Below are 22331 nucleotides of genomic sequence, written 5' to 3'. Positions count from 1 at the left end.
GCTTGGATTAAGGAAAACCTTTATATGCCAGAGAACGTAGACTCAGCATGGAAAACGCAGAGGGGAAAATTGAGCTTAATGGTGTTGTAAAAGACGAAAGCGCTATATGAACAGTGATCACTTCTATTATAACAATAAAACCTTCATCATTACAGTTTTTTTCTATTTGCATTTATGCATAAATAGCACCATAATCTCGTAATCATACGGGAAACACTTTAAGTGCCACATGGTGCTATTTGCAATTAGTAGTGATAATGTAGCACCGCTTGTGGTTCTACACTCACCTAAAGGATTATTAGGAACACCATACTTAAACTGTGTTTGACCCCCTTTCGCCTTCAGAACTGCCTTAATTATACGTGGCATTGATTCAACAAGCTGCTGAAAGGATTCTTTAGAAATGTTGGCCCATATTGATATGATAGCATCTTGCAGTTGATGGAGATTTGTGGGATGCACATCCAGGGCATGAAGCTCCCATTCCACCACATCCCAAAATGCTCTATTGGGTTGAGATCTGGTGACAGTGGGGGCCATTTTAGTACAGTGATCTCATTGTCATGGTACATTATCCTGCTGGAAGTAGCCATCAGAGGATGGGTACATGGTGGTCATAAAGGGATGGACATGGTCAGAAAGAATGCTCAGTTAGGCCATGGCATTTAAACGATGCCCAATTGGCACTAAGGGGCCTAAAGTGTGCCCAAAAAACATCCCCCACACCATTACACCACCACCACCAGCCTGCACAGTGGTAACAAGGCATGATGGATCCATGTTTTCATTTTGTTTACGCCAAATTCTAACTCTACCATCTGAATGTCTCAACAGAAATTGAGACTCATCAGACCAGGCAACATTTTTCCAGTCTTCAACTGTCCAATTTTGGTGAGCTTTTGCAAATTGTATTCTCTTTTTCCTATTTGTAGTGGAGATGAGTGGTACCCGTTGGGGTCTTCTGCTGTTGTAGCCCATCCGCCTCAAGGTTGTGCATGTTGTAGCTACACAAATGCTTTCCTGCATACCTCGGTTGTAAAAAGTGGTTATTTCAGTCAAAGTTGCTCTTTTATCAGCTTGAACCAGTCGGCCCATTCTCCTCTGACCTCTAGCATCAACAAGGCATTTTTCATTCACAGGACTGCCGCATACTGGATGTTTTTCCCTTTTCACACCATTCTTTGTAAACCCTAGAAATGGTTGTGTGTGAAAATCCCAGTAACTGAGCAGATTCTAAAATACTCAGACCGGCACCAACAACCATGCCACGCTCAAAATTGCTTAAATCACCTTTTTTCCCATTCTGACATTCAGTTTGGAGTTCAGGAGATTGTCTTCACCAGGACCACACCCCTAAATGCATTGAAGCAACTGCCATGTGATTGGTTGATTAGATAATTGGATTAATGAGAAATTGAACAGGTGTTCCTTATAATCCTTTAGTTGAGTGTATATAGGTGCTATGTACCATTTAACGTGGTCCCCACATGATTATTAGCCAGCGAACCACTTTAAGTGCTATTTAGCACCATTTCTTGCACCATTTTAGCACCAGTGCATGTCAGACACTTATCCAAAGTTGAAATTTATTTAGGCATTGAATTTGCTTATGAATTCCCTTGGATTCAAGTCCATTACATGCAATTCTGGTTGCATGTTCTACCAGTTAAATTACAGGAAAGCCATTTCCAGTATCAATTCTCTATACTGTACATGCCCTAAAAGAAGTTTGGGTTCCAATGGTCAAGGGGGCTTTTATAAAGAAGTTAAAGCGTCTGGCTCAAACTGTCAAACTACACAGAAAATCGCATTTAGGATGATCATATTTTTCATTGCACATCAGAAAGACTTAAAATCATCGACGAAATGCAATGAAGAGTAAACAAGCTTGGGGAACCAAGACTGGTCATTTATGTTGAATTATAAGACTAGACATCTCTATCCAATGTTCTCTAGGTTGTAGTACAATAGACATTCCAATTCAAGATAATGGAATTCTGATGATGGAGACAGCTGCCATATCAGAGTCCATTATGAAGTAAATTAGTAAGAGGAAACAACAGCCATCACTACGTTCTACTTCGACGTTCTGTACTCCCATCGGTGCGCTTCATAGTTCTGACGTCAACGGGAGGATGAAGGACGTTCACATTATTGAGAAAAGTATGCTTTAAAACCTAATAAAGCCATAAAAGCCTTAAAATTTAATACTGTAGATCCCAAATTGTGGCTTGATATTCTGCTCCCCGCTGTGCAGTAAGTGCAGAAGCTCGGCGGTGGTCTCAAAAGAACAGAACTGGCTGCGGTTCACTTGATTTCTGAACACAGATTCCTGGCCAGGACTACATGCCGCAGTGACAACTGAAAAACACTAATTTAAAGACCCCAAGCAGCATTCTGTATTCAATGTAACAATAGTTAAGTTCGTAATGTGCTGTGTTTGTGATATATTTGATGGCTCCTTTGTTAGATATTAGAGGGAATGAAACATTTTAGACAGTTAAGCCACACTTAAAAACGAATGCCAGTGCATTAGATTGGTAAACCCTGATGTCCTATGTGCTCAAATATAACTGCATTGTTTTCGGTAAATTACAAATTAGTTTATACCGACTACTTGTTGTAGTACTGTAGACTACAGTGCAAAGTTTAAACTTATTTTAGGGAGTTAAACTCATCAAAGTAGTTTCATAAGAGCACTGTTTCCAATGCTGCGTATTGGCTAATTGGCCAAAGCAGACATGTTGATTAACATTGACCATTTGCGGCTCATTGGCCAATAAATGGGCAGCGAAATGGTAACCTCCGAAATAACCCCATGTGACAGTCACATTAAGCGTTAACAGGTTTCTCCTGCTCACTTTCAGTAATGCTTCGAGTTTATGTTTTGCAGCCAATTCAATTGAAAGTATTTAGCAAGATCAGCACTTTTTAATTGTAGATCTGAGATAAGTCAGTTTCAACTAGTTAAATTGAATAGTTAAGTTAATTTTTTGTAATGCAACATTAGGTAAACGTGATTACACAGATTTTTCAGCGCTACCTAATGACTTTAAATAACCAGTGGAGGTTTAAACTTAATTTGGTTTAAACAATCATGCAGCGTTATCTTTTGGCAAAACTGCTCTAATACTGGATTCTAACTCTATGTATCCATTCATCCATTAATATCTCAGCATTTACATACACACTAAAGGAGGTCGCACACCGGACGAGAAGCACAGCATCGCGTCTAGGACAACTTGGAGGTATCGTACACCGGAAGTGCACATTAAATAGGGTGAGTGCAGTCAGATAGCGTCTACTTCAAAATGCAAAATATACGTTAGCAGCCAATGTTAATCACTAACGATTTGGGACAAAAATTATGTTATTTAATGTTAAACTATGTGAGTGGTGCTCTGTGGCACGACTTGAGCACTCTCCTGTCATAGTGGACAGACGCCGCCAGGCGCCGCCGGTGTGCGTACATTCCATATACTGTAAAACAAGATGGAAGACGTCCGTTCGCGCTCTTCCATTGGTGAAAAGTGAAGCCACCAGTGTCCCAATACGGCACTGACATCTTGGGTCTTGAGTCTGCACAGTAGCGATTTCGGGACCAGTCCTGCGCAATAGTCAGCAGAAAGTAAAGTCACGAAATCAAGGCCCCGCCCTCGCTCTCACAGAATGCGCATATCACAGCTGTCAATCATGACGTGACACCACTGTTTTTATAGCATTAAATAACCAACTAAAAACAAACGTATTTTCAAAACGAACAGAAGATGGAAGACGACCGTTCGCTCTTTCATTGGTGAAAAGTGAAGCCGCCAGTGTCCCATTATAGCGCTGACATCTTGGGTCTTGAGTCTGCGCTGTAGTGATTTTGAGACTAGTCCTGCGCAGTAGTGAGCATGTAAAGCTGCAAAATTAAGGCCTTGCTCTCGCAGAATGTGCATATCACAGCTGTCAATCATGATGTGACACCACCGTTTTTATAGCATTAAATAACTAAAAACAAACTTATTTTAAAAACAAACCCTTGAATTTACATCCGCTTGATGAATGACAGAAACCAGCTTCGGGAAAAAGATAATTTAATTGTTTAGTTGGACTCAAGTCCCATTAAATAACCTGGGGGAGGCGGGGTTTATGACCTATACTTGGACCAGTCACTGGGGAGCGATTGAGACATTTTGGCTTCACTTTTCAGGGCTTGTGCGGCACAATTGGTACATTCATAGAAAATAACGTGTTCTGTTTTTAGATTCATGACGCGATGCGGTGCTTCTCATCCGGTGTGCGACCTTCTTAAAAATGCTGACTTACTTTCAACCATTGGGTCAAAAAGTGACAAGCCCGGTCCATTGGGTTGTAATTTAACCTATGCTAGGTTGTTTTAACCCAAAATGCTAGATTGTTTGGGTCATTGTTGGGTCAAATATAAACATTTTCTGAGTTAATTTAACCCAAAGGCTGGGCTCGTCCCTTTTTGACCCAACGCTGGATTAAAAATAACCCAACATTTTTATCAAAATATATCCAATTTGGTGTTTTAGAAAGCAGTTGATAGTGTCACAAAGCCAGCAATACAATACCCGAAACAGACAGGAAGTCATCGACGGAAGTGATGTCATCAACAGCTTCAGTCAGGATACGCACTTGCTTCTCCCACTGGTCCTTGAACACATCCATGTTGTCCTGGGCCACCTTGCTTTGGGGGCGGGCGGCCAAGGTTAGGGCTGCATTGATTACCTGCGAAAAAAACAATATGATTTTCACTTTGCTTTGAACATTCATAGTTTTCTGAAAGTCTCCAAGAAAGCAATCAAAGACTTGACGCTGATAAATGTCACAACACAACAATGAAACCAAGTCGGTTTTTAATAACCAGAACTCCAAGACATATTATAAATTGTGTGCACATGTTCAACACACAAACAGCATGCGTAAACCAGAACGCATAGCTAGACGGTACCATGCAGTATGAAAATACAGCAAAGAGGTGCAGATGAGATGTTTCAAAAAACATTTAAAATTTGTGCAGATTTATGTCTCTGTGAAATGTATCTTTGATAAATGCACATCCTTTACGTTGTTTAGACGGAGCAACCTTGAACTACACGTAATTACTTGCAGAGTTTTCCAGCGGTAGATGTACTTTATCAGGAGACCTTCAGTAAAAATGTTTCTTGAATCCTAATACCTCGCTTCCCTGCTTCAAAACTCCTCCAACTTACAAGCTAGACAATCAAATCACTACAACCTACAAAAGTCTGGCTGGATTTCAGTCTGGACAAAGCATTACTTTCTTTATTCTTATATAAGCGTCTTTTGTTTGCACGCATCTGTGGTTGGATGTATGATAACTTGAGTATGCTTCAATCACAACAGCATTCAAAGTCGACATTTATCTTTGCCACATGCTTTTATCCAAACCCACTTTCAGTGCATTCAATCCACACGTTTCTTTTATTTGTATGCATGCCTGTGATCAAACATGTGACATTTAGATTGCTCTACCAATTGGGCACATGAATTATAGACATTTCTGCTCTTATTGTGAGCCCTTTCAGTACACATTAATTCAAAAACACAAGCATGTTTGTCTGTAATCTTTCATGAAAATGTAATAAGTGGCTCTGACTTTTTTCCCCAACATCCATTCCTGATCGATAAAATCAAGTTCAACTTATTCACCCAAAGATTTCACATTACGAAAGCAAAAAGTGAATGGCGTCTCATGTCGACAGGTGAAAAAAATCTATGCGTGTCAACATTTTGAAGTTAAAATCTGAACATCGACAGAAACCTAAAGCTCAACACAATCGCCGGAGGCGTTTACAAAATGTTTACGCTCTAAGCAAAGGTTTCCTTTAGTAAGAGGCATTCGAAAATAAACACAGACAGTGAATGGATGACAAAGTTTTGAAGCTTTTACCTGAGGACACAGACTATCGATCTGCGTAGCAGCCATGCGCACCAACTTCACTCCCTCCTCATTGTTGGAGATGGAACATGCAAGGTTAGCCACCTGAAAGACAGAAAGAGAGACGTTACAATGGCTTGATCATTTTAAGTACTGTACCTTACTCAAGCATCCCACATGTTCTGGGTACCATACTTATGCAAATTAGGCATTTAAGACTAACATTTGGATGTGGCCACATGATGCTCCTGAACAATGTGCACACACATATGCATTAATACACAAACACGCAGTCCTTTTCTGCTGTTCATCGCTATCAGAGCTGTGGATAAGGATTTAATGCTTGGCTTGACAATGTCAGGGCAAAATATGTACAGAGGGTTAGGGCTCATTCAAGTGTTAGATTGGTATTTGTCATTTCTCAGCGTGACGAACATGATTTGCAGGCACCGGCTCGTCCCCCAACCATCCTGCTCTCAGCCTCACGACTATTTTTAAAATAGTAGCTATTTGAATAATTGACATCACACACTGTAATTTAAAATTTTGTTGGAAATCTTTTGAAAGATGCTGCTCTTGTTCTTCTGTAGAGCAATGAAAGAGTGAAGATCCATTCACGTGGGCTATTGAAACTCCTATTGCGCGCGCAATTACCCCAAAAAATGTCAGTAGACACACGGGAAGTGGCCCTAATTAGAGGTCGCGATGTTCTTGTTATTCACTTATAAAATAATGGGATTACCTAACCATACCGAACAGTGTGGTGGAATAACTATGGTGTGCAGGACTCATTACTAAAGTTCATGTGGATGTGTAAATCATTAGGGGAGTTTATGGAAAAGCAAACATGAAAAATAAATAAATAAAAGAAACCATGAACAAATATAATTAAGCGAGCAGATGGACTTTCTACGCGAAATGCCTCCTTGTCTCATTTACGTCCGCCTGTAGCCCTCAGGTTACCCGTCATGCGTTACGTCTGGCACTGCCGGATCGGTGTGCACATGCGCTTGTGAAAAAAACAGAAGCTAGCTAGATACGACTCTAGTCTTGCCAAATGCTCATCCGAGTCATCACATCCGACAGAAAAAAAACAAAATATTGCTTAATTCAGTGACACGTCAAACCTCGATAAAAGGCACTAATAGGTGTGTCAATCCCCCTTAGAGAACAATCCAGATTTGGTCTTACAGCACCTCGTGCCCTTGTGGGGTTAAATCAGATTACACGGCAGTCATGACTAAGGATTTTGGGATTTTGATGGCACTAACGTGACATATGCCTGCTGGCAGCCGCAATACAAGTGCAGCCATATCAGCTGGCTTCCCATTTTTTAAGGTAAATCGAGGCAAATCAAATCTGTGTTAGAAGATTCTCGCTGAGGGCCTTTTTCTCCTGTTTACCCCTGACAGCTCTGAATGCTTTGATGGATCGCTTTCGCTTGCAAGTGTGTGCACGCATGCGCCTGCGTTCTGCTGTGCTAGTAAAATAAACGGAGGTTTATGAGAGTTGCATGCGATGCAGGCAAAGGCTGTGTGGTTTAGCATTGGGCACGTGTGTGTGAAAGCAGGGGTGGGCGAAAAATCGGTTCACTGTTCTGAATCGATTCACAAAAATCACCAAGGTGACATAAATGTATTTACTCAGGATTCACAATCGCGGGACACAATACATCACATGGAAAGTTAATTATTCTCATGCGCATCCAGGGTAAACAAGGTGTGGTGACTGACAACAAACACAACAAGTTTGTAGTCGCTATTAAGTGGCATTTTATTTACACCGGATGACAGATCCAGAGCTGTATGAGATACTATGGCATCCTTTAAATTATAGTCTAGAGAAAACCTATTAGTGGTTGAAGTGAAGTAGGAGAAAGTTTTCGGTCCACAAGGATGGTTTTAATAATGCATTAAAGAATCACCTCTCCTAATACTGCGGTCATTTCCATATTGAAACAATTTACAGAACAATTCTTTTTCAATTATCTTTTTATATAGGATGGAAATGAGAGGCGAGAAGCAGAAAAGTTAAGAGTTTAAAGATAAGAAGTGTAATTATAGGTAAAACATTTACATTACAAACTGAGAGTGGCTTTATTAGTTTGTATTTTTTACACTTTATAGTTTATCTATGCCATCCCAGATTTTATTTCCTCTAGAGCAAAACCGAGAAAATTATTTATATTTTGAGCGTATTTGATTGCAAAGATTAATAGGTCACGTTTCCGTGGCAACATGGAGATCAGTGCAGTAAGTTCAAATGAAGCATTAATAGCGTCAAATCGCATTGGTTAATCCGTGTCCCATGATTAATTGCCATATGTGACTCTGGACTACAATACCACTCGTAAGTCGCACTTGTATATTTGAAGAGTTTGGTTCCAGAATGCGATAAACGCCATCTTTAAGAAAATTTGTTACTGCCAAAATCAGTATTTTGTCAGGTCAGTATTAAAAAGTAAAATCTTAATTTTACGCAAAATCCGATATCGCTGTGTTATTATGTCATCTTTTCTCCCTTTTTTTCCCAAAAATGCCATTAACGCCAGTTCTCCTTCTCTGCAGAATGCAATAAATCCGCTCAACAAATCACAGCGCACCATTCCACGCATTGTTGGCGTGTTAAATACACAATGTTGGTGTGTTGAATACACACAGAATCCTAGTTTTCCTCATCTACTTTGCACTTGATGATCAACAAACAAACAAAACAAATAATACTTTTGATGGCACTGATAAACCTGTGGAAACCTGAAGAAACGTAAATCGAATAATTTACATGAGAGGCACTTGGGAGACGGAAAAATGTCGGCTGTTGCTTGTTCTCACACGACAGCATCAAGCTTCTGTCATGCTAACACATTGACCCCAGGGGATCTTATGAAAACCTTTTAATTATTTTACTCAAAGTCAATGAAAATCGAGCAGGATCAAAACATTTTACAGCTGATCGCTGTCGAAAAAGTTCAGTGACGACGTCATGGATTTATTGCATTTTGTGAAAAAAAATATATTTTTATAATAAATCTTTAAAAAAAAAATCTAATAATGGATTTTAATTTTTAATGTTATTATAACCTAATGATGCTATGTGAAAGTTTGTAACAGAAAATATTGGTTTTTATCTTTTTCATAGTTTTCATCAGAAAAAATTTAAGTTTAGTTAAACTAAACTTAAAAAAAAATTCTGCATATGAAGGTTTCGCGTGAGCGCATGAAAGTTTTACGTGAGCACGCGAAAGTTTCATGTCAGCACACGAAAGTTTCACGTGAGCACCTGAAACTAAACTTTCGATTTTTTTCCTCCAATGTCACCTTAGGGGCTCTGTAACTTTCTTGATATAGAAAACATGTTTTTTCCGAAATTAGTCAAAATGGATTTATTGCGTTTTGGAACCAAACTCTTCATTTGTAAAAAAAAACAACTAAATACATTGCATGTCTAAATTATTGATTTTTCTTTTGTTAAAGAAATTAGTATATTATGTAAAGATTATCTTCCATGTAGATATGTAGTAAAAGTTTTGATATATTTACGGTAGGAAATTTTATTGAGTGAATGCAGCAAAATCGTGAACAAAATTGGCCAAAAACTCACCTACAAACTACTCATTAGCCGGTCTTTGGGGATTTCCATTCAAGTTTGGTTTATTCAGTCCACAAGATCATTACAGCAGTAAGCAAGTAGAGAGTGCTAAAACAAACCTTTTCATTACTAATATGCATTGCTTAGAAACTTAATGTAGACTTTGAACTTTAAATGCGATTTTCTCAATATTATTTTTTTTCTAAAAAAAAAACAAAACATTACAACTGGTTTTGTGGTCCAGGATCCACGCATGTGTGAGAACTAATGAGATTTAGCATTATTGTTACGACATATCATGAAAGGATTTTCATATTTGGGTGTTATTTGGGTGTTTAATATTCTTTTAACTTCTTTCTCCGCCATTGAAGACTTATCTGTCAATTAAGAAACAACATTTGCATAAAAAAGTGTTCCTAATGAGGTTTTTTGTTAATCGGTAATACCGCGATTATCCACTAAATAGCCCACTTACCCAATTTATAAAAAACAAAGGAATTTTTAAACTAATTTTAAGCTCTGTGCATGTTTTGATAATCGTTCTGAATCTGATAAAAAAAATCTTTTAAAAAAAACACAATTATTTCAGCTTTTTGCTATTTTTAATTTTTTTAAGAAAATACCCTTATTTAAGAGTTTATAAGCAGAGAAAAAATATAGATTGGATAAAAAATCCCCCCCCCCCCGTTTTGTTTGTTTGTTTATTGTTTGTTTAAAAGCAGGGGGGGTTGTTCTTTCATTTGATATGTTTAAATGTTTGTATATGTTTAGAAGAACATTTTCCTGGAGGCATTTTGTGAAACTTTTTAAAAAATTACAAAAACTGCTGGCGGGCAACTTTTAAAAAAATGGAGTGAGTAAAACGAGTTAAGTTCACGAGTGTCTACTAGCTAACCTAGTGGGTGTAATGGTAATGACATTTCTAATATTATTGGTATCTATGAATTGAATCAACTAAAGATGTGCCTAAAGAGATTCCCATGTCTTTATAAGTAAAATAGCAGATTGGGCTGGATGAGCAGGCAGGGGTCCTTATGTACACCAGAGTGACAGAGTAGGACTCACAGCATTTGCAGGGGAATAATATCCTGTCATGTTGTTGGGTAGAGGCCGCTGCTTGCTCTGGTTCTCACTAGCCCTTCATGGTGTGAACACACAGTCAAAGCAGCATCTACTGGCCAGCATCCAGAACCGGCCGATGCGTCTGCACTCAATTCTCAGAGCTGGAGTTCAGCCAAGACACGGTGTCCAGCCAAAAATACTAATTGCAATTATCTAAAGAACCCCTCCTCCTTGGTGGGTCCTTTTATTTTGTCAAAGAGAAGGTCCCTGCTAGATTGCCAAGGATGTCAAATAATATTCATAATTTTCATGCTGGGTGGAGAAAAGGGTGTGCGTTTGTGTCCTTGCATGTTAGGATATTTTAGAGAAATAGAAAGAGACTGCAGTTTAGCTGCGTTGTCTCTGTGAACAACCGTACTTTGTTTTCTAGTAAGACCTTTTTCGAAGAATTATTGATTTTTTAAGCATGTCATTTCGCGTTCAATAGAGAATATCAGTGCACTTCTGTCTTTACACTTGAAGAGTTCTTAACTCATTCCCTGCCAGCCATTTTTTTGAGAAGTTGCCCGCGAGGATTTTTTGAGATTTTCACAAAATGCCTTCCAGGAAAATGTTCTTTTAAAAATATATAAACATACAAACATGTCAAATAAAAGAACAGACTCTCTGCTTTCAAACAAACAAACAAAAAAACGAAAGAAAAAAAAACAGGAAAAAACTGTAATCCTATTTATATTTTTTTCTCTGCTTATCTTAAATATGGATATTTTTCCTCAAAAATATTTTTTTATGTTTTCTCTTAATTGACGAGATAACTTGTCAATGGCTGGGAAAGAGTTAAAGATAAAATATTCATGCTACACTGCAACAAATGTGTTTTTATTTTTTTATTTAATGATAAGATGTATGCATGCCACAAAGTAAAAAATACCATTTCATTCAGTGAACTACACTGTCAGAAAAAAAGTCAAAATATGTACCCCAGCCGTTACTGGGGGTGGTGCCCTTTTAAGAAGTACAGCGTTGGACCTAAATAGTTCATATTAGTATCTCAGAGGTACATGTAGGTAGCTCAATAGTGCATATCGGTACCAATTGTATACATATTAGTACCTAATGGTACATTTCAGGACCTTTTTAAAGGGAACTGTCCCAGCAGCAGAATTTTCCAACATTGGAGGTATATTTAAGCAATAAGCCCCGCGAAGCAGTGGGTTACCAACGGAGTGCCTAAAACCCCCTTATCTGTTATAAAATGCACTAACACCACTGCTTCGTGGGGCTTATTGCTTTTATTAAACGGTTACTTCATATGCATAGCAGGATTTCATAAAATAAAACACAATTAAGTGTAATTATATTAGTACAAATATTACTCTTCCGCCACACAAAGTAGTTCCTCAGAATCAAGTGTGCCTGCAACAGAGCACAGTTCCCAACCAACACAGTTGCAAAAATAAACGTTTCATCCTACCTTCATTTGTTCTCTTATCACATCTGAAATTTTGAGCTAAAAGCTGAGATAATTCCATTTTTGTGAAGAACTTTTGTGCATCTTTTCGTGTCATTAGATTTGTTGGTGTCTCATTTTTTTTTACCATTGTCACTTGGGTTTGGGGTTAGAGCAAGTTTTTGTTACATGAAATGTCATCCTAACCTAAACCCCAATTCTAGCCCCAACTCCAAGTGACAATGGATTAAAAACCGACACGAAAAGATGCATTGTATAAGTGAACAGGAAGGACTGGCATATCATATGCACACAAAGTTGGAATTTGGCGTATTTACTGCACGACTGTGTGCTATTTATATGCATTTCATTTTATGAGTTCCCTATGCAGGCAGCATTATTATACATCCTAAGCATGCTATCGATCTAAGACTCCTTCTTTATGCCTCGCATTTTAAGGCAGTACTGCATGTACGCTTTACTAAAAAGGCAGTCCCACAATGCACTGCGATGAACTATACAGACTGTGTAGCTCATGGAGGTGAATCTATCAGAAGTTTATTTCAGAAGAGCACGAGTAAAAAGAAGGGCACAAGAAGGTGTTAGCCTGACTGCTCCCACCTATTCCCTAAATGCAGCCCGGTCAGAGTGCAAATAAATCAGCCTGTCAGCACATACGAAGCAGAACGACCCAATGGGGCGGAGGGGATGGGGATACAAGCCAGGTCGCTAAGCTTGGCCATGCAAGATCTAGCAAACAAACATCAACAGGAATGTCCCAGATGTTTGAGACCTGATGACCCCTGACATGTCTACGGGGAGAGACATGTTTCACTCTAAAAATGGCTGGGTTATTTTTGACCAATAATGGGTAAATATTGGCCAGAACAAACTGCTGGGTTAAAATTGACCCAATGCTGGGTTATTATACCCTATGGTTGCATAAAATAACCCAATATTGGGTCATTTTTTAACCCAGCATGTGATCTGTCCAAAACTTACCCAATATGGGTAAAGGATAACTATGAAAAATAAATGCATGGGCCATTTTTAGAGTGTTATATATTGATTGAAATGGACGTTTAATGAGCTCTGGTGTTTATCATGAGTTTTTTTATCTTTAAATCATCACTCTCATTCCTTGGAATTTCCTTTAACAGCTTCAAATAGGAAAACGTTTTCCCATAATAAATGAAGCAAATCCAACCATAAGCCTTCATCTACTGTGCTGTAGATTAAAATTCACAAGAAGGAATTTGGCTGAGAAATGTCCTAATAACATAGCACAACTTTTCATTTGACATCTGGCAGAGGTGAATTAATCTCTCTCGCTCTCTTACATCGACACTTCAGCCCGGCGTAGAGACGCGTAATAGAGTCAAGCTGGTGGGCATGTCACAGTCGTAGACAACTGAACCCAACTGAACCCTTCGATTGAGCTTTATTATTAGAATCTACCTGTCCATAGCTTCCCCCAGAGCGATTAAAGTATGCTAGACTAAATGAAATGTCCCTCCGGTTCTTCTCCCCTTTCACCCATCCAGCTGTCAAGTTCTCTTTTGGAAGACCTAAAAATCCCCATTAGATGTCGAAGGCTCCAAGCTGGCTTAGTGAAATGTTAACTGTCACTAAAGTCGCTCTACGAGGCCTGATCTGATCTATGGGGTTGTCATAAACAGACATCATGTGGAGATAATGAGATCTGGTATGAAGGTCAATATGAAAAACAGTCCCGGTTAAGGTGGCCCTCTTAGCCTTGGTGAAAATGAAAGTTTCTCAGCACGCATGGGTACATTTCAGCAAAATGTAAGTTAATGGGCTCCGAGGAGCCATTTAAAGCTAGTCGTGAGCTAAAAAGAGATTAATGGAAAAAGCCAATAATAGTCTAGCGCACTAACCTTGATATTTCTCAATAGAAACAGCGTGAATCAAATGTACTTTACTTCTCGAAAATCCTTTTAAATAAAACTAATTTATATAGAACAATTTTGCATTGAGCAGCTTAAAGGCGGAGTGCACAATGTTTGAAAGCCAATGTTGATATTTGAAATCACCTAAACAAACACGCCCCTACCCCAACCTTCTTTTAAAAGACCCGCCCCGCACATACGCAACCCGGCAAGGATGACGGTTAGTAGACATGCTCCTTACTGCTGATTGGCTATAAGTGTGTTTTGTAAGTCGGCTCGTCTCCTTTTCCAAAAGTTTTTCAAACATTGTGCACTCCGCCTTTAACTTACAAAACACATAAAACAGGTATATATAATTTGCTATAATTAACTATTATTGTAATTATTTCCATTATTGTTGTTAGCATCATGTTAACAATTTTCCTTATAGACTCATTTTCTGCAGAGATGTCATGTGAGTTATGGATAATGCTAACTAATAGACAAATAGCTATTTAGGCATTTCTATTCGAGTTTTTCACAATCCCAATAATTCTTGATGCACTGTCAGAAAACAAATGGTCCCAAGCTGTCCCCAGGGGCACTACCCTTTAAAAATGTCCCGATACTGTACCATTTAGGCACAAATATGTATGCATTAGATACCAGCATGTACATTTGAGGTACTTATCTGGGGTGCATTTCCCAAAAGCATCGTTAGCCAACGAACATCGTAAGTTCCATCGTTAAACGATTTTGTGTTTCTCGAAACCATCGTTCAAATGAAACATTCGCAAACTGCATCGCTAACTTGTGTCGTTGGAACGACAGCTCTTCACCTGTCGCTAGAAGCATTGTTACTTTGTTATTATCATATGTAGACTTACGTTGATCATGATTTTGAACAAAATAAGCAAAAAACATGTAGTATAGTCTATATCCATCATTCTAAATATATAAAAATTTTATTTTACGTCTTTAAATTTGTAAACAGAATGAAAGCGCTGCATTTGAAAACTGCGCATAGCTACGAGCTTTAAGACCCCGGGGAATCCCTGGGAGGAGTGACGTAAGAGGGAACTTGCGCGTGAATTAAATATCTTGAAAATAAACAACAGATAACTAAATCACGATAACAAAATCAGTCTTCCGATGCAATATGTGTTACTTACAGCAATAATCTGACATTAAATCGATTTGCACGGATTCATTAGTACTTCACCTCCCACGTGACATCATCAACTATGTTGTTAAACCAACATGCTTCAAATGACGAAAGTGCGACAAAGTTACTATGCTTTCGGGAAACAAGGTAATTTGTTTCTCCAACGATGCATCGTACTATGGTCGTTCAGCAACGAGTTACGTCGTTGTTTGGGAAACGCACCCCTGAACTTGTTAGGTGCAAATGTGTACATTTTAAAAGGGTACCACCCCAGTGACCGCTATGAACCATTTTTATCATGTCTGACAGTGTGGATAAGCGTGGAAGTAAAATGCATTGCAAACAATTCACAGACTTTTATATTTTTTATGATAACTAATATGAGAAAGTTTTAAAGCAGCTGAATTAACAAGAATTAGATAACAGGCATCAGGATCTTTCTCATGAGGTTGAACTAAATTTGGCATGTGTTTCCTTATATTGAGAATATTGAGGGGAAAAAAGCATCTTTTATTATGAGAAAACTTTTCTCCTTTTAATTTCATTGGCCTATTTCTGAAGTTACTAAAACTTTTTTAACAAATAAATTTAATACAATATTTTTTAAACTTTGACTATGTTTGAGTATGTTTTAGGCGAGATACTTTTATTTTTAATTGAGTTAAATGTTAGCGCCCTAGCCTGTGCTCCTGTTGGAGTCATGTCTGGGAAAAAATAAGAGATAATTTTATCAAAAGTTATTTTTACATTCCTGCCCTTTAAAGGTCTAAACAGAATTAAAGTAACTTGCTCCTCCAGCACCCTGGAAATGCTTAGACAGAAAAAAACCAACAGCACCAAATACAGCAGTCCAGTGATAAGCTTATAAACCTTGGGTGCAGCAGCGACTATCAAAATAGACTTTAGCCACCCCAAGGAACATTGAGGCACACGCGTCGTACCAGCTTGAGTCCTGTTTGTCTCCAGAGCCTGTAATCTTAATCATGCGAGTCACAGCACTTGCTTAAGAAGTCAGCGAACGTCCACACCACTTTGCTCCACTAAGTCGCTGTTCCAAGGAGCTTATTGCCTGGGAAACCTGCAGTTTGGAGTGTGGCGTAATTAAGTGCCTCACAATCATCCAGTTGATAAACAAAACCTCAACTGAGGCAAATAAAGAAGAACCAACCAAATGAAAAGAGAAAGCCTGTCGAAGGCCTTGTTGATTACTTTTCTTCTTATTACCAAAAGACGGCGCAGCGCCTGCCATTGTCGGCTTACGGCTTTAACCAAGCGAATTTCATTTACTACTTCCATGATTAAGAGGCGTATAGGATGCATTAAGACAGGTAAGACCAAAAATGTACTGAAGGAGGAGAGTCGCATCCTTAACTTTTAAAAGGCAATGCATTTTTGTATCTCAACACAATTTTAAGACTAAATCTGGGTTTAATGCAGTACGTCAGTTAATATAAAAAATTAGCCATTCAAAACAGTTGGATGAATATTGCATTATCAAATGAATATTCATGATGTTAAGGTATAATGGTAAGGTTTAATTTTGATAATATTCCCCCTCACCATTTTCAGAATTTTTAATAAATTATAATTTTCTTGGTAACACAAATTTGTAAAATGACAGGCAGGGAACTGTCTGTACATATATTAGCAGTTTAAGATAACTGTTAAAAAAAAAGAGACTTTGGCATGACCTTATGGGATGTTTGTGTAATAAAAAAAAACGATTGTCCAACAATTTGGTGGTTCATAAATACAACAACAATCATGTGCCTTTTATTAAGAAGTTAACAAGTATAAACAGTAAACATGATATCACATCATCCAGTGAACCACAGGTGGTCTTTACGGCTTAATGAAAGTTTGTAGATTTCTCTCAAATACTGAAAAATAGCCACGTTAATGTAATGGCTAGCCTGGTACAGTTTCTCTGTCGGGTGGTACAATCATTGTATAAATGCTATTTCATCAAACACATTTTAACTTTATTTCTAAAGCAATTTCATGAGTTTGAAATTAAACAGGTAAAAGCTTATACCAGCATGCAACCAGAACCAGGTCAGTGGTGCAACCAGAAAGTCAAAAGGTGCAACTGCTATGCCCTTTAAGAAATAAGAAAAAAATGAAGCTTAATTTTAATACATTTATAATGTAGCTATTAATTTTAAAGGGGCCATGGGATGAAAATCTGACTTTTTCCATATTTAAGTGCTATAATTTGGTCCCCAGTGCTTCTATTAACCTAGAAAATGTGAAAAAGATCAACCCAGTAACTTAGTTTTGGTAAACCATTCTCTACAAGCATGTGAAAAAATAGGTCGTTGAAATTTGGCTCTCCTTATGATGTCATAAAGAGCTCTTATAATAATACCACCCCTTAATCTGCACTATCCAACCATAGCACTGCCATTTATTGCAGAGAAAAAGAGAGAGAGAGAGAGAAAATAATTCGCAGCACAATTGAGTTTTAGTTGCAACAAACCATCATTGTGATCAGTGTTTGCACTTCATCCGCTCATTTGCATTTTAAAGGACACACCCAAAACAGCACATTTTTGCACACACCTACAAAGTGGCAATTTTAACATGTTATAATAAATGATCAATGTGGTATTTTATATGTGCTCTGGGGACACCCAAGATTTATTTGACATCTTAAAAAAGTCTTGTGACATGGCCCCTTTAATACATGCAAGCTAAGGTTGTCTATAATAGTAAGTATACTTCTTAAACAATTTTTGTTCTTAAAGCGATAGTTCCAAAAGTGAAAATGCTGTCATAGTTTAATCCCCCTCATGCTGTTGTAAACCTGTATAAGTTTCTTTATTCCGTCAAACAGAAATGAAGATATTTTGACAAATTATGTTTAGCGCACAGTTGACCGTATATTGCGTTCCATGGTATTTGCTTTTCCTACTATGAAAGTCAATGGGTACAGTCAACTGTGTACTTACCATCATTTATCAAAATATTTTCTTGTGTCTTTAACATAATAAAGAAACTCATACAGATTTACAACAACAAGAGAGTGAGTAAATTATGACAGCATTTTCTTTTTTTAGGTGAACCTTTAAGTCTTTAAGCCCCACCATTGACAAGTTAAAGGGTCTGTTCAATGATATTTCATGCATTCTGACTTATTAACACAGTTATAGAGTTATTTCCTCATGCTAAATGTAGGCAAAGTGTCAAAAAAGCAGTTGGGGGTGTTAAAGAGTATTTCTGTGCCGAATGCACTTCGCTAAGTTTTTTTCGTTTACGGGTACAGCTCAGTTTCAGGGCTTATCTATACGTATCACTTATTTTTATGGGCACTTTCCCAGGAAAATCCTGCCCACCCGTCAATCAGCGGGAGACGCTAACTTACAAACATGAAAGAATGTAAGGAGAAGAAAGCCAGCCTTACGGAAACGATGGATATAGTTTATTATCCGGGGTAGCAGCGGAGTTTTGCGTTTGTGTTTGATGCGCTGGATTTTATTGAAAAGTCCCAACCGGGTCATGAGTTGCACGCGGTAAGTAAGACTTCTGTCTTATGTTGGAAATAGGCGCGTGCGTATTATATAAATGACACGAACATGTAGTAAATCATAAGTTAAACAGTGTTGTGTAGTGTTTCATGACTCGTACTCGCTCCTCCCGCTGTGTAACTCCTCCTTCTTCATTTTTTCGTACGTTATCGGAAAGATTTGGTAAAGCTAATCTGTCTTTTATAAATCTGAATAAACTAAAGACTCTTTGGAGTTATAAAGGATATAATACTACTCTATAGGTACTCCAGATTAACACCAGAATAGCAGAAACAACGTGTGTTATGTGAGCTTCAACTCGTCAATTAAGATAAAACGCTCCCCTGCCAATAAGTATTTCCGGCTTTACACAATACCGCTATTATCTCTTCCGCAACTTATAAAACTCAGAAGTATCGCCCTAGGGCAAACAGCTGTATGTCTGTGTATGTTTTGATCCGATCTCTATCAAAAGTTCTTCACAAAAAAAGAATTATTTCAGCTTTTTGCTCAAAATTTTGTGTTTTTCAAGAAAACCCATATTTGAGAGGTGATAAAAAGATAACTTACAAAAGAAGGATAACACTTTTTTTATTGATGTTTTGAAAGCAGATGGTCTGTTCTTTGATTTGATATATTTGTATGTTTATAAATATTAAAGTTACATTACACTATACGTTAAACTTTTGTAAAAAATCATGAAAAATGTTGCCGCTGGCTGGCAACTAAAAAAAGGCTGGCGGGGAAAGAGTTAAATGTATAGTTCTCAAAGGTTAGTTTTATGGTAAAGTTGTTTGACATTTTCAAATTATTTTCAGAATTCGATTTTATACTTACATTAAATTATAATTATAAAACCACTATCAAATAAACAATCAGCCTGACACAGAAAGTGCATTAAAACTTATCTGGCAAATAAACAATGATTGGTTGTACCACCTGACATTTTTGAAAGGGGATACAAAAATATTGATTAAAAAAAATAATTACTGAAATGTTGTTCAATAAACAAAACTTTTAAACACATTTTAAAACTTAAAACACTCAAAAATATGATGATAAGATAAAAAAAAAACGTTTTAGGAGCTTTTTTTGTCAATGACCCTCCTGCATTGAAAAATCCAAAACTCAGCAAAACAGTGCTTGTAAAACATCTATTGACCGCTGCAATAAATCCCTGTTGCTGTTTACCTTTCTCTCTGTGCACATTTGCATTTTGTTCAGTTGCATCAGGACTGATTTGAGGTAGATTAGATATTGATTGCTATTCTTGTGTGTTTTCAAACCAGAATCTTCCTCCTTTAGTTTGTTTGTTCTTGTTCATTCACATTCACTGATAACAAAAACAAAAACAAGGCTATAGTGTGTGTGTGTGTGTGTGTGTGTGTGTGTGTGTGTGTGTAAATATATATATATTATATATATATATATATATATATATATATATATATATATATATACAAAATATTGCTCTACATCTATTATAAGGCAATATATAATAAGCGAAGGGCTATTACTGACAGTGGACATCTGGAAAGCAAACATTTGTCAAAAACTATTTGTTCCGTATTAGAGTTTTTCAGAAGTGTGTCGAGTCCACACAGAAACTCAAGATAACATAAAACAATTCCAGAAAATCGCTTCAAGGTTTAAATGAGCTATGTTTCATTGAGAACATCCAGAGCTGTGAAATTTAATTTAGTTGCAATGCTGTGTGATTTTAGCTTCATTAATAAGTTTAACAACTGACAACCGACCACCAGGAATAGAAAGGCAAAGCCAAGAGCGCTGCTCGGACTGGCATATAAACCCTAATAAACTCTAAATTATTTTGATGAATTCTAAATATGATTTATTGGCCGGGCCATGGAGAGGTTCTGTCTGGGTAGCGGCGGTTATGGTTGAGATGGGTGCCTGGAGAGTAATTTCCAGCATATAAAACTTTACTGACTTCACTGTGGGACATGGGAAGGTAATTGAAAGCAATATAAACAATCCATAAAACGGAGTGGACATGCTTGAATTTGTTCAAGTGGAGGGCCAAGGGGAAGGGTGGCGACTCTATTCACAGAGGGCACCGGTGGACACGCCATCCAATCGGATGATAGGTTACTGTACGCTGATGTATTCAAGGTTGGAGAATTGAGTAGGATGGTTGCCCAAGAGAGTGATAGAGAGGCATGGACCAGGTGGTTCATTGCCACCCAGCTGTGGTGAAACTCGGGCAGAAGATGCCCTACCAAAGTCCCGGCTAAATCACTGCACAACAGATCTCGGCTCAGCGTGAAGAGCGACTCCCTGTTTCCGCCCGGGGCTGTTCGAGCTTGTTACGCCTTCAAATCAGAGGTCAGCTCTTACGGACTGGTGTGCCTGATTGATGTAGCTCTCACATCCTTCTTGGAATCCGACATGGCTTTAAATCTGAGTAGATAATAGGCCTTCAACATAAAAAGCCCAAGAAACTTGGAAGGAACTGCGTGCGTTCCCAACTTCCCTAAAGTATAAGCAGTCAGCTTTCACTGAACTATCGATCTCTCCTCGTGAGGGTGCAAGCCAAGCAGTTGTGCTTGGCAGCGAAGCCCAATTATGAAAATGGAGCCAAGTTTGTTCTTTGTAATTTCTCGGTAGATTTAGAAATACTCAGGGGCCACCGTTTGGAGAGAAACAACACATGTAGATATATTCAAACTGAACGCTCGAAACGCTCAATTCAAGCCGTGTGTGACAGACAGGAGGTGAGAGCGAGATAGAGATGGTCTCTATAGATATACTGCATTTTAGACTCAGGTGGGTGAAAGTTCTCGGTTGAGGATTTGAGGGATAAGAGTGCTGAAGCAGAAAGATCTGCTGTATTTTTTCTCCTTGGGTAAATTGTGGGAGTTGCAGGTTTTGGATAGCTTCTTTTTTCAACCTGAGAGCAAAAAACGAGCAAAGACTGAGTTCCTGCCAATCATCTGCTGGCTGGGTCTCAACAGCTCTGTCTGGAAAGACTGAGCGATGTGTGTGTGTGTGTGTGTTTGTGGGTTGCCAGTGTAAAGAAAGGCAATTACTGATCTTCTCACCTGCTGCAGGCTTTGGAGGCTCATGTTATTCACACACTGTTCCAGCTTCTCAGCACTAACTCACTTGGCATCAGTACAATGCTCCAGTTTCAAGGGCTAATGTTCATGGAACGAGCCGATGAAATGATTAAACTTATATTACCTGCTGCTTTCTTGAAGGCACAATGAGGCCCGTCAAGTGAACTCTGTATATCCTTTTACCGGTTTTCCCTTTCCGTTTATTCTGCAGAAACTACGACCAGAAGCAGAACGATTCTACATGTAAGGTGGAGTAAAATACTAGCATAACCTGCACTGTGGTGTCCAAATAATAGGCTGGGAATTTACAGAAAAGGCTGAAAAACACCCGAGCCGTGCTTGGGTTATGATTAGCCATTTTCAAAATAAGTAGTGTTTTTCGTGTGTAGACATACACAAGCATGCTATGACTGGAGAGCTGACAAACAACATAATCTTAGATCAGTCAAATATATTTTTAATAGCAGATTTGAACACATTCACATGTATGCCGCAATAATATGCAATTGTGTGGTTGCCATGACGACAACTTAACGCACGTACTGCTGCCCTCTGCTGTTTTGGAGGTTTCATTGTTGAATGTGAATAATGTATTTTGTATTAGAAATGATCTTGTAAATGTAGTCTACATCAAATTTTAAAGGAGACATATTATGAGATTTTTTTTAAGATGTAAAATC

General features: G+C 38.1%; 1 protein-coding gene across 1 annotated transcript in view; it reads right to left on the bottom strand.

Moving 5' to 3' along the window:
• ctnna2 (catenin (cadherin-associated protein), alpha 2) overlaps positions 1 to 22331 on the bottom strand; it is a 622713-nt gene that overhangs the window by 41365 nt on the left and 559017 nt on the right. The window contains exons 10-11 of the mRNA XM_073862287.1: positions 5924 to 6016; positions 4581 to 4737 (exon numbers count right to left, since the gene is read on the bottom strand). Coding sequence (XP_073718388.1) covers positions 4581 to 4737; positions 5924 to 6016 — 250 coding nt within the window. The remainder of the gene's footprint in view (positions 1 to 4580; positions 4738 to 5923; positions 6017 to 22331) is intronic.

The sequence above is a fragment of the Misgurnus anguillicaudatus genome, chromosome 3, assembly GCF_027580225.2.
Source record: "Misgurnus anguillicaudatus chromosome 3, ASM2758022v2, whole genome shotgun sequence".
Classification (NCBI taxonomy): Eukaryota; Metazoa; Chordata; class Actinopteri; order Cypriniformes; family Cobitidae; genus Misgurnus; species Misgurnus anguillicaudatus.
The sequence above is the reverse complement of the archived record's forward strand: the minus strand, read 5'-3'. Positions and strand labels throughout refer to the sequence as shown.